At 34.8% G+C, this 12,367-nt stretch overlaps 1 protein-coding gene across 11 annotated transcripts in view; it reads right to left on the reverse strand.

The window, feature by feature from the left end:
- Nucleotides 1-11,975, reverse strand: part of PALLD (palladin, cytoskeletal associated protein) — a 189,836-nt gene extending 177,861 nt beyond the window's left edge. For 3 of the 11 annotated variants that reach the window (XM_030271386.4, XM_030271390.4, XM_030271385.4), the window contains exons 1-2: nt 11,670-11,809; nt 4,936-5,982 (exon numbers count right to left, since the gene is read on the reverse strand). In XM_030271386.4, coding sequence (XP_030127246.4) covers nt 4,936-5,981 — 1,046 coding nt within the window. In that variant the 5' untranslated portion in view covers nt 5,982; nt 11,670-11,809. Of the gene's footprint in view, nt 1-4,935; nt 5,983-8,925; nt 9,137-11,669 lie in introns of those variants that run through there. The other 8 variants (XM_012573473.5, XM_012573475.5, XM_002186714.7 and 5 more) reach the window with 8 other exon arrangements.
- Between the last annotated feature and the right edge of the window lie 392 nt (nt 11,976-12,367).

Genomic DNA, 12,367 nt, shown 5'->3' on the forward strand with positions numbered 1-12,367 from the left:
GAGGACTATGGGAGATTTCTGTTTAAAAGTATGCTTATTGGGAAAATATTTTAATAGAGAAAACTATGGAGAGAATATAAGAAAAATGTTTATATTTGTGAGCAATTTGACAACTAACTTCATGAATTATCACCCTTAGGAAATAAATGCAAGATATTCTGGAGATACTTATTATTTACAAAAGATTACATAATAAATAAACCACTATTTCTTGTTGCACTGTTCTAGATATTAATAAAGAATTATAACAACACTGAAATAATGGAGCAGAAACAATTGCATAAATTGTGGAAGTATTTTAGATCAATTCTAACTGCAAAATATTGCATCTTGGGACTCAGGTAAGAATCACCTCAAAGCTAATACAGGACCTGATTTTTTATTGTATAAGAATAATATATATAGCTGTTACTGATTTTCAAGTCACAAGAGCCCTCTCCTCCCAAACAGAATATATCCGCATCTTTTTTATCTTTTATAAATTATTTTTGCAATCACTGTAGCTACCATAATGCTTGTAATCTACTAAAATCTGTTTTAAGACACATTAAGCATTTCATTGTTCAGAAGCAAATTTTGGTCTGGGGCAAGTAAACAAGAATGGAATTAGGAAATATTTTAAACAAGTTCATCATAAAATATCTTCACTAAAATTTCCATCTTGAATAACACAAGTATGTATATAAACTAATGAGAATATTTTAAAAGCAGGACCTGCACAATCTAATTCTAAAATCTCGCATAAATAGTTAAGATTCTACAAATAAAAAAGCAACACAACCATTTTGAAGATGACTAACAAAGAGTTTCTACAAGAAAGCAAGGAACACACTCATGAACCAGGTTTTTTTTTTTAAGTAAGGACACCTAGTCAAGTATGTCCCATTACCACACATACATAAATAACTATTCACATTTGATAAAAATAAGTAGCACTAAAGCCTTGCCATTATAGAATTAGTAGAACATCTCTATCTTCCACCAAGGCGCTGGTGTTTTACTATAACTACAAAACCTACCTCATAAGAGACTTCAAGAAATAAAACGAAATTCTATCTCTAAACCACAGATGTTCCTACCTCAAATCAAGTCCAGCAAAGAAGCAGAAACTACAACTGGGACACCTCTTACCAAGACTTAAAACTAACAAATTTCCAAGACTTAAAACTACCAGTTGCTGTGTAGGTAGTTTAATCACTGTTGTCCTGTACACTTGGGTTTTTAGACAGCTATGTAGATTTGTGTTAAGCATGAATTAATCTGATGTTCAATTTTCTTTGCATCTCTGCCTGATGGGACTATGGTGGTGCCACAGTTTATTGCGTGTTTTTAGTCTTCAAAGCTTTTAAAGACTGTAAAACTAGGTAAGATTTTGAATCAGTAGAAGTCAACATAATTTGGTTTTATTATAAATTTAAGTATTGTACTTTGCATTTGTTTCTTTATTTTCTAAAAACAGTTCTAGGTTACATGCAAGTAATATTTCTAGGTGGGGATTTTGCATATTTGTTACAGTCAAATCTAGACAAACAGCATTTATGAGAAGAAAATTATTATAATGAGAGCAAATTACTTAAAGAAAAGAAACCCTGTTCTTGTTATGTAGTATGTGGAAAGTGCCTTACTTTTAACTTTGATTTGGATTATTTTTTTGCATCCATTTGCTGTGGTAAAAGGAAAAAATATATTTTGCACAAAAATTTCAATACCTCTTATGCCACAGAAGCTGGGTGAATATCTGTAAATATTTTAATCCCAGTTTACAGCTCAGGGTAGACCTCAGAAAATACTTTAATCATGGCTTACAGCTCCAGGCAGACCTCTGAAGCAATTAAATGTTCAGGTAGTGAGGCAAATGCTGAAGAGGTCTAAGTTACACCCACCTGGGATTTGCTTCAGCTAGCTCAAGGCTAATATGAGTATTTAAACACAGCATTGCTGATGCACTTTGAAGGACAACTACTGACTGATAGATTAGTTTTGAGAGTAAGAGAAATTTTGTTTCAACTTATATTTTACATGTTTTAGAAGGCAGATATCCTAGAACTTTTCAAATCACTCTGTACCTTCCTAGGTCTTAGGCTGGAATCTGGGTTGCTCAGAAATGTAAGAATTCTTCTGACCAGTGACAAAATATTAATTTTAAGAAATCTGATCTTCTGCTAATAGAACTAGTAAGTTATAAATTGAACTTTATAAAAAAAAATTAATGATTCTTGAAATGTAACAGATTATTTTCTTTTGGATTTTAACACTAAGATTCTAGTTATAAGTTCTATCAAAATATACTATTTTTCTATTTGATGTACAAAGCTGCTTTGGTAAAGTTTTGTCGCTCAAACTATAACACTTACTGTTTTACTTTCAGCTGTGTATGGCTATGAACATCTAAGGAACTTAAAATTTAAGAGGCTTTCCTAGTCAAATAACCTTCAAATATATACCATGTCCTTACACTACATTGGATGTTTTCTTCAATTATACTAAGATTCGGCAACATTGTTATCTCTATCCTCATAAGAAAAGTAGCAGGATAAATAAGGATTCTAGCTCAACTTTGTATAGGTTGAGGACTTAGAAAGTTTAGCTACAAAAAGCTATGAAAAGGGAAGAAAGCCAGTTATGAGGATTACTTGGGTCCAGGATAAAATATGAGGCATAGAAAAGCAGTAACATGCTAAAAGATCAGAAAAGCCTATGTTTCTTTTGAAGGGCTTCTTTTGAAGGTCTTTTGCTCTGGTGTCAATTGGATGATTTCATAGCTGCCAGTGCTTGATGCAGCCTAAATATCAGCTGTATTCATTATTACACTGGACATCTTTTTGAGTACCTGGCAAAATAAGAACTTAGTGAGTTTCTTGTCACCATTAAACTATTGTTACTTCCTTATGACTTTAGGAAATGTGACTTCCAGTTTTCTTTCCAGCTGAGGCAAAAAAAAACCCTGAAAAAAATCCACAAAAATCCTAAGTGTTTTTTACTTTAATCACACTTATCACACAGAGTTCAAAAAACAGCCTTTACAGTGGCTGTGTTATTGAAACTGGGTTTTCTGGGAAAAACCAGAAGAGCTGGAGCTTGGTTTCTACAGCTTGTATTGTTACATGCAGATGTACAGACTATGGCAGCCCTGGCTCATGCCCTTTTCTGCATCTCCTGTTGAGCAGATTTTGCATGTGCCAAATGGCTCACTCTTACACTTCTCATACCAGGTAACTGTTCAGCTTGTTCCATAGCTCTGCTTTTGGTAACACAATGCAATACCTTCCTAATATCCATTTCTACTTTCTACCTATTCAGAAATCTTCACAAAAAGCTTAATGTCTTTTACACATTTCTTTTTCTGGCCAGTTACTTCAGAGAACTGTAAATATTTTGAATTCATATGATTATGGTCTGAAGATTGTTTTCCACATATATTACAAACCAGAAACCCAGTCTAATGAAAAAATTGCCTAAGTAAAGTGCTTTAGAAAACTGGATTATTTTCATTACCAAAATACAAGAGATTGGTCACCTATTATTTTATCATTGGTGTTTTGCTTTATTTTTAAACCATGTAAAATTCCCATTTACAGAAAATACTTCTGAAAGTAGCACAGACCTTCTTCCCTTGCTCTGCAATATGTGGGTGGTTTTAAATATGCTTGTCTTTTTCCACTGCAGCAAATTAACTATTTACTGGATAGATATAGGATACACCATAAAACTCCTTTTCTTATCCAGAAAGAGGGACAATGATGTGCCTAGATGATACTATGAAACTGTTCAGAAGTTCTCAGTAATGCTTTTATAGATAAAAATCCACTACATATTTTTCTGCATGTTTTCTCATCTGGAAAGAACCCCTCCTTTCCCCAAGATTCAGACTTTGGAGTCTCATCCAAACATCACTCAAGTGTTTGCTGTTTCTAAAGCCCTGAGCGAGCCTTGGTTTTGGCTCTCTTGGCTCCACAGCAGCGCTCGCTTGAGGGCTCTGTGCCGCCCGTGCTGTGTGTGAGTGACCTCTTCAGCCAAGCCGGTGTCACTACAGAGAGGACACGCAAAAGAAGTGCCTTGACTTCTGAAATGAGCAGTGTTTGAGGTGCAGCGGCCGTCTCTTGAAAGTCCATAATGAAACAGAGACGAAGGGGGAAATTTGTTTTTAGTGGAAACTTTGAAAAAGCAATTTTTATTAGTGACTGATATGTCTTCTTTAAGTTGCCAGATGGAGAATTATTAATAATTATTAAATAAAATCAATTTGAGAATGGACAATGAAAGTGTATTAATTTGACTGTCAGGGAGCTTTGCAAGAGCCAGAAAAGTTACCATGAATCATATTTGCCACAATGCAGTAATGGCTGTATCTACAGACTTCTAACACAGCACAATTATGTGTGTCAAAAGGGAAACAAGACAGATTTTACAAATTAATTTATACTGATGTGATTACTTAAAAGTATACTTGATTTTACAATAATCAACTATTATGTCAGCAATGTTTCTTACTACATATTTCCTTCAGTCATTAAAAGCCTTCTTATTTTATGATTCTGCCCAAGTTAAAATTCAGAAAAACAGTTGACATGAATTTTGGAGACATTCTAATTAATCAGCAAAAAACCCTGTATCATCTTCTTGAGATATGCTCTTTAGGAGCAAGTTGTCTCTTTTACCTGGATTGGTGAAGTTACAATCACATAGAATGTTGCTAGAGCCAATTCTGTTTCTAATTTTGCCACGTGGCTCTTAAATCAAGCAGATGTTAATTTCATAAGCAAACAGAGTGAAACATTCTAGTGAAATAAGGACATTAACATGTGTTATTCTTTGTGCTTTGTAAAATTGCACGATTGACTGCCCTTATGTGACTGCCTCTAAGCAGGTCACTGTCATACCTGTCCTTAGGATCTTCCACAATCAGGTGACACTATCTGGTGGCCTAGCACTTACCTGACATCAGGGACTGGGTTGCCAGCAACTCTGCACTCCAGCAATACTTTGTTTCCTTCGGCAACTTCCTGGCTCCGGAGCTTCTGCGTGAATAGAGGTGGTGAAAGTTCATGCTCTTCCATGTTGATGAAGGGACGGCACAGGACCATTTTGCTCTCCATGATGCTCCCCCTTCCAGAATAGTGTTCTCCATTCAGATGAATTCCAGGTAATTTTTCCTCAGGCTCAGTCTCTTGATGTGGTTTGTCAAATTCCTGGTTCACCAAGGTACTTAAAGCTGGTTGTTTCTTATTAGGTGACAGGTATCCACTGTCTGGAGAAGAAGAGTCTCCATCGGGACTACGGCCTCTTGTCTTCGCTGCCTGTCTAAATATAGATGATAACTCCTCTATGAATGTGGCAGCTTTGTCACACAGCTTGTTCCTGAAAGGAGCTTCTCCCTGTGATGTCGATTCAGAGTTCGGGCTCATCTTAGGCATACATGGACCACCTTTGTCTGAATATTTCAGGCTTCTGACAAAGCTGGGACTAGCAGGTAGAAAAGGTGAGGTGCTTGCTTGTCTCCTGGAAACTGTGACAAAACTATCCTCTGCCTGAGGTGCGGTGGATTGCTCTTTCTGATTCCTTGCGAGAACAGGACTTGCAGCAGATGAAGTCCAACTGCTTGTTTGAGGTGCCTGTAAAGTCTCTTGCTCATGCAGGTTGGTGTCCCTGAAAGAAGGTTCTTCTGAAGGGCTAGAAAGAGGGGTGTTGAGATAATGAGTGAAGTCTGGTGCTGTGTTTTCATCTTCCTCCATGGAATTGGCAATGGCTTCTCTAGCTATGTCAAGGCTCTTACTTATCTCCTCTTGGGTAAGGAAGGCAGAAAGTTCATTTGAAAATTCACCATTCTGTGTGTCTGACAGGGAATCACAGAAAAAGTCATGGTAAGATGAAGCTTCTGACATATTTTCGGGATATCCTTTACTGTCACTTATTTCTGGAGAGTAAGTCTCCTTCAGCATTAAAGAAAGAGACAATGGCCGGCCACAGCTTCTGTCTTGCATCCTGGAAGACACAAGAACCATTCCTTAACGAAAAAGTTATATTCAACTTCCCATAAGCTAGACACAAAGCTGTTAGAGAAGCAGAACATAATGGTGTATGACATACCATAAACCTTGTTTTCTGTTACAATGACCCAGGACTGCAAATTGTCTAGGTGGAAATGAGAGCATTTAGGAGTAATTTTCCTCATGAAACTTCCCTCAGAAGTATGAAGACATCCTTTGCCTGTATATTGCCTAGCATAATCTCAATTCCACTGGATCAATATGTATCCATATTGATAATTCAAATTGATGTAATTTCACATCTGATTAGTTATTTTACATCAATTCTATTATGCTTCTTTTTTTTTTTTCTGGTTTTAGCCTTATGAAGGTTTTGACAATATTTTTACTTTTCTCTTTCACATAACATTGCCTCCCAGACATTAAACCATCAAGTTCTGAGAAAAGTGTTCGACTTGAAACCGTTATGAGACTACACATGAGGATATTTGGATTAGAAATTCCAAGTTATCCTTTCCATTTAATTTTGATAATGTGTTCAATATTATTTTACTTATTGTGCTAACATTTTTAACTTGTTACCAATTTAGTAGCACTTTCCTCAACACTGAAAAATGAAATATCAAGCTACCATATGCTAGAAGTAAAGCACTGAAGAAATAGATTTCACGACCTATATATCATCCTCCTCAATGGAAGTGTATAATGTATATTTTGTACCGGTTTCACAAAGTAGAGAAGCATTTATACCTCTTCAATTTCCCAACATGACTTCAGAAGTAGGTTGAGCATTCTCTTTAAAGTCAGCAAGAAACAAGACATCAGGGAAACCACACTTTCCCCAAGGGAAGGACTGGCCTGAAAATCTCCTTGCTGAAATGTATTTGTCTAACTGGTCATTAGATTGTGGCTGATGAGATCAGAAACATAATTATTGCTTCTGCAGAGCATTTAATTGAGTTGAACATCAGTGGTTTTAATTACCCTGAAAAATTCTCTTATTCTAATGACAATTTCTACAAGAAAAAAATTTTACATAAGATTAAAAAAAATTATTTTCTTTAATTCTCTACTGATAGTGGAGAAATGGCTTGACAATCACGCGATGCACTCGGATGTATTTTACATCAGCTTGTGCAGGCTCCAATTACCTGTAGTCACTAAACCAGGGCTTACCCAGCATGTAGTCATTACATGACTGATAGATTATTGGAATTCTTGGCTTAGCATATGTATCTCTTGATATGCCTGTTTGTCTTGCCAACAGATCACAACTCAACGCATAAAAGAGAAGTCTAAGAAACCCAAAGCATTTAGGGTTATTTAGGGTTTGAGAAATGTTTTTATAGAATTCAGTGATAAGTTTATTATTTGCTAGGATTACGTTTTCCTTTCCTGTTATCTGTGTTTGCAGGGCAACAAATTTAGCAGCCATGCCAATCTCTTGTCAACAAAATCTATAAAAGTATATACAGTATAACTGACTACCACATAGCAGCTTTAAAGAAAGAATCTGAGAAGCCCAGCAAACAGTTGGTCTAGAGGCTCAGCTGTTCAGGCATAAACTGGATGAATGCCAGGGAAATAAGGGTTAAAACTGCAGAGTTTCTGCCTCTCCAATCTTAGTTATTTTTTAAAACTTTGTATTCAAATGAACAAAGGTGCTGGTTAGACAACATGTAAATATCTGTGCTTCAAATGATATCTTTATTTAAATCTGACACACAGTGGTTCCTAGCTTGTTCACATCTCAAAATGACACATTACATACTCAGATAAACTTCCCTGACTTCCAGCACTGAGCTGCTCTAATGTTTCAATGGGCTGTTTCATGGGTAGGAGGACAATCTTACTTATTGTTAGCCACCCAACATGATGATTAAAATTAGTTTATTATGAATTAACATATTTCTTCCCAATACTCAGCTTTGTCATTAGAAAAATATTATGGCTACATATATTGTAATTTTCAAAGCCTGGTGTCTAAATTTAGCTGAATCAGTCTACACCTGAATATTTAGATAAAGTTGATGGATTTAAATGTGCTGGTCTATTGATAATTTCTAATGCTGATAAGCCTTCTTGGTGAGAAGGGTCCTGAAAATGGATTCATATGTCTAGCTTTAGGGAGCTGAATGGAAGCTTCCAGGAGAAAGATGTTCTTCAGCCATACTGTAATACATAAACTCACTATTCTTTTAGAGCAACTTGTAATTACAGTGAACTAGAGGTGAAGTATCACTAACCTATCAAGTAGCTTAAAAGATCATAATTAGAAATTTTGAATGCTATTTCTAGCTTCTCCAAGTTAGACTACAACATATTTATAACAGTTTTCATCATCATTACTCATTAGGTAACATGCAAAGCCATATACTGTATCATTTAAAGACACAAGCATAAATTACAATGTTGCATGCAGATAAACATTATTACATACAGATTATTTATGGGGTCCTATTTGTATATATTTAGAAATTATGCCCAAGTAAAACCATATTTTTTTTATCATGCAGATTAAATACTTATTCAAATCCCAATACAGATGCTCTAAAGAATCATATGGTGAATATTAAATTTGAAATGTACTGGATTACAACAATCTCAGAAAAAAATAGAGTAACTAATCAAATTAAGGTTTTGTAGAGATATATAGTAAAATATGGAAAAACAGAAAAATAAAGGACTAATTTCAAGAAAAATATAAACACCCTGAATTTGCAGAACCTGCCAAATAGGAAATTATGACTTAACATGACCTAATTATTACTTAACATGACCTATCTCTTCAAAAGAATCATATGAAGGATGAAATGTATCTAGTAAGATTTTTTAAAACAAAAAAGGCACAAAGTTTTTCTCTGAATTTTGAAATCCTGCAAAATTACTCCACAAACACAACAATTACATTTAGCAGAAAATATAAAACAGATCTTACAATGAGCAGGCAAATATGAAGAGTTCAAGTATAATTAATAGTAGATAAAGTTGTTTTTCTCCTTCTCTATCTGAATAGGCTTAAAGTTGCTCCAGCTCTTCACTGAAGCTTGCCTGGTCCTTAGTCGAGAGGACTGTGGCCTGTGCGTTACATCCGTCCGCTGTGACTATGAAATTCGTACCCCACTCATCTATATTTGGTAACTGAACTCATGTTTCAGCAGACTGCCACTATCTGGAATTCCAGCAGAAGCAACGTTAGGCCTGGAAGTGGCACAAAGTTCTGTGTGCTTACTACTCAGAAATTCAGAGAACTTAAGCCATTCCCTTTCTATACCATTTTATGGTAACAGATTTTAAATTTTTTTTAACAACATTAATTTCATTATAATAAATAAAATAATTGCCTTTTTCTACTAAGAATAGTTTAAAATCAATAGCTTCCTTGTGTACCTTAAAATCTTGTAGAAAGAAAAAATTAGAATCATTTAGGTTGGAAAAGACCCTTAATATTTTTGGATTTATGAGGAGAAATACTTTTTGTAATAATTGATAAATAATCTGTAACCATACAGATTCTATTTATACACTGTATAAATAAATTAACCTACTGAATTTTCATATCTCAAGTGAAATAATACTATAATCAGAAAAGAAGTATCTCCCTCAGAAAAGACACAGAAAATCCCTGGAAAACACGTATGCTTTAAAAATACCCCACAACTCTGACACATGTATTAACACTGAAACAATCAATACACATGTTTGGTTTCTATAGAGTTGTAGAGCATAATGTGTAACAGAGTCAATTCTCCCTTACTGTCTCTGTTAAGGAAGTACTTTCACCTCATTAAACTCTTGTGAGATTTTAGTCCCAGGGAAAAAAAAACCTATCCAAAAGCACTTTTTCAAGCACATAATTTCTGTTAAAACTCAGTGAAAGGAAGAAGTAAACATGTAGACAGTTGGTTTAATCTAGAGACTTTATCACATAGTTTCCAGAAATAAAAGCAATGTGTGGGCAACGTGGTTTCTGCCAGATTGCAACCTATTGAGAGTCACATGTTCCAGAGTGGATTGAAGAAATTATAGCTCCAAAGAGATGTTACAGATCTCTGTCCCTTCTGCCAGTATCCATTATATCTGCTCTCAGATTTGAAATCATTTTTTACACTGGCATTTGCTCTTAGCTCAAGGTCTTCTAGATACTGTCTTGCATTTTTTACTAAAATTTGTTCCTTGGCAACAATGAAAGTGCAGTAGATGTACTCTTGAGACAGAAGAGCACAAGAGCCTCAGAGCTCCCCACAGGATCCAAACCATCATTATGTACTAACAAATGCGAGTTACCACACATCCTAATTCAATGGTTGATAAAACATCTCGGCATCTTCATACAGGCAATTACTGTCCCCTAATCACAGCTTGAACAGACTCACTGCTGGACTGGGAATGTTTCACAATGTATTTTTGCAGCTTAATATCTTTACCATGTTGTAGTGAAATTAGTTAAAATGATTTTATTTCAGGTCATTTTACACTGATTTCAGTGTGCCAAATAAGAACAGAACCATGATTGTAAAAATTTCAAGCTGAAAACTGTGCACAAAGAAGGAGCTGGTTAGCCAAGAGTTAACCACTATATGCCTAATTTTTAAGCAGTCACCCCACAAAGTAAAATCAAGGTCCTTTTTCAAACACCCAGCATCTTCACTAAATGCCTAAGACTTTGCCACCTTGGAATGGGAATCAAAAATAGCCTGCATATAAACAGCAACAAGCTGCCTTGGGCTATCTTCAGCATTTTCTAGAGGGAGTGGGTGGATGAAATCCTGGTTCTTGCAATTATGTGTTTAAATTTTCACTTCTGGGAAGAAAATATATCTGTCTGTAGACATCTGCCAAGATATTTTAAAAGAAATTTAGCTTTCTGAATACAAATAAAGTATTGTTTTGTGTAAATCAAGTATTCTTAATAGTTTTTGTATAGCATAATAGAAACATTTACCCAGAAAGTGAAAGATTCGTGTTCAATTAATTCCTCTTCAACTGTTAATGAAATATTCTTCATAACTTGAAAATAGGGCAAGGTTTTATACAGCTCTATTAAGCTATGAATAAATTTTCCCAATATTGTTCTTCTATGATTTAGGGAATGCTTATATCTTTTGATCTGTACTGAATATTTTGGAATCAAGATCTTCCATTTCTATTGCAAAAACAATGTGTATTCCCCTTTATAAAAGTAGTAAAGGCAGTAAATCACTATAAACAAATGGAAAACACATTAAACTTTGGATCAGTTACACATTTTGCAAAATAAACATGCTTTAATGTGCAATGATGTAACAATTTAGCATTTGCATATAATATTTTAAAATTAATAATAGCATCAAACAAGATTAGAGATATACAGCTAATATGCTCATTCCATTCCTAGGGCAGTATTACGGAAAATTCAGCTGATGAACTGAACTCCACAGAGATAACAGTTTTCACTACCAATAGATTTGATAGAATGCAGCTGCAGTTTCTCTGAAACCTTAATAATAGTTTCTAACTCTAGTTAGCTGGAGTAATTCCAAATCTCATGCCAAAAACCATAAAACTATTCTGGTTGTACCAGCTCACCATTCGATCTGATGAAGATGTTACATAATGCAAAAGATTTTCATCTTAAGATTTTAATTTCGTAAAACCAAAATACAGTAATAAGCTCTTTACCCTAATGATTAAAGTACTTACCTGAGAAAGCAGAACTCCTCTATTATGGTCCTTGTTATTTTGTTTCTTACTCTAAATAGCAACAAGATAAAATACAAGTAGATAAGCAATCTCCTTTCCAAGACCTGAAGTCAAATACCAGTATGCAAACTTCAAATAGATATCTCTAAGAACTGCTTCTACTTTAAACAGCAGAGAGAGATACAACCTCCTTTACCAGTTGCCACAGAAACCTCCAGTTATTTTGAGTTGCTAACAGACATTTTTTTCCACCTCTGAAAGAGCAGAAAAATAATCTGGTTGCCTGTGCTTAAACAGACTGGGTCAATATCTTGCTGTAGGTTGATGCATCTTTAGTTTTGTTCTTTAGTTTTCCCTCAGTACGCAAAAAACATTTAATTTTGCTTGTAAATACATAGTAAATTGATTTTTTTACATAGCTAGAGCTAATCTATGCTTTCATAGAGTGTGTTGGAAGTATCTACCTGTCATATATGTATGTAAGTGTCAAATGTCGTAAGCAGTGTCAATGGTATTCAAATACAATTTTTCCAAGTTTCTCTGAGGATCTTAGGAGTGCAGTGGGAAAGCTTGTACACCTTCAGCTTTTGCTAGAAGTTGTACTGATAATTGGTCTGGAAGACATACAGCAGTTGTTAAAATTAAACTAATAACAGAACAGTAATAATTCTCAGCCTTCTTTTACAGAATATTTCATC

The sequence above is a fragment of the Taeniopygia guttata genome, chromosome 4 (genome assembly GCF_048771995.1).
Source record: "Taeniopygia guttata chromosome 4, bTaeGut7.mat, whole genome shotgun sequence".
Classification (NCBI taxonomy): domain Eukaryota; kingdom Metazoa; phylum Chordata; class Aves; order Passeriformes; family Estrildidae; genus Taeniopygia; species Taeniopygia guttata.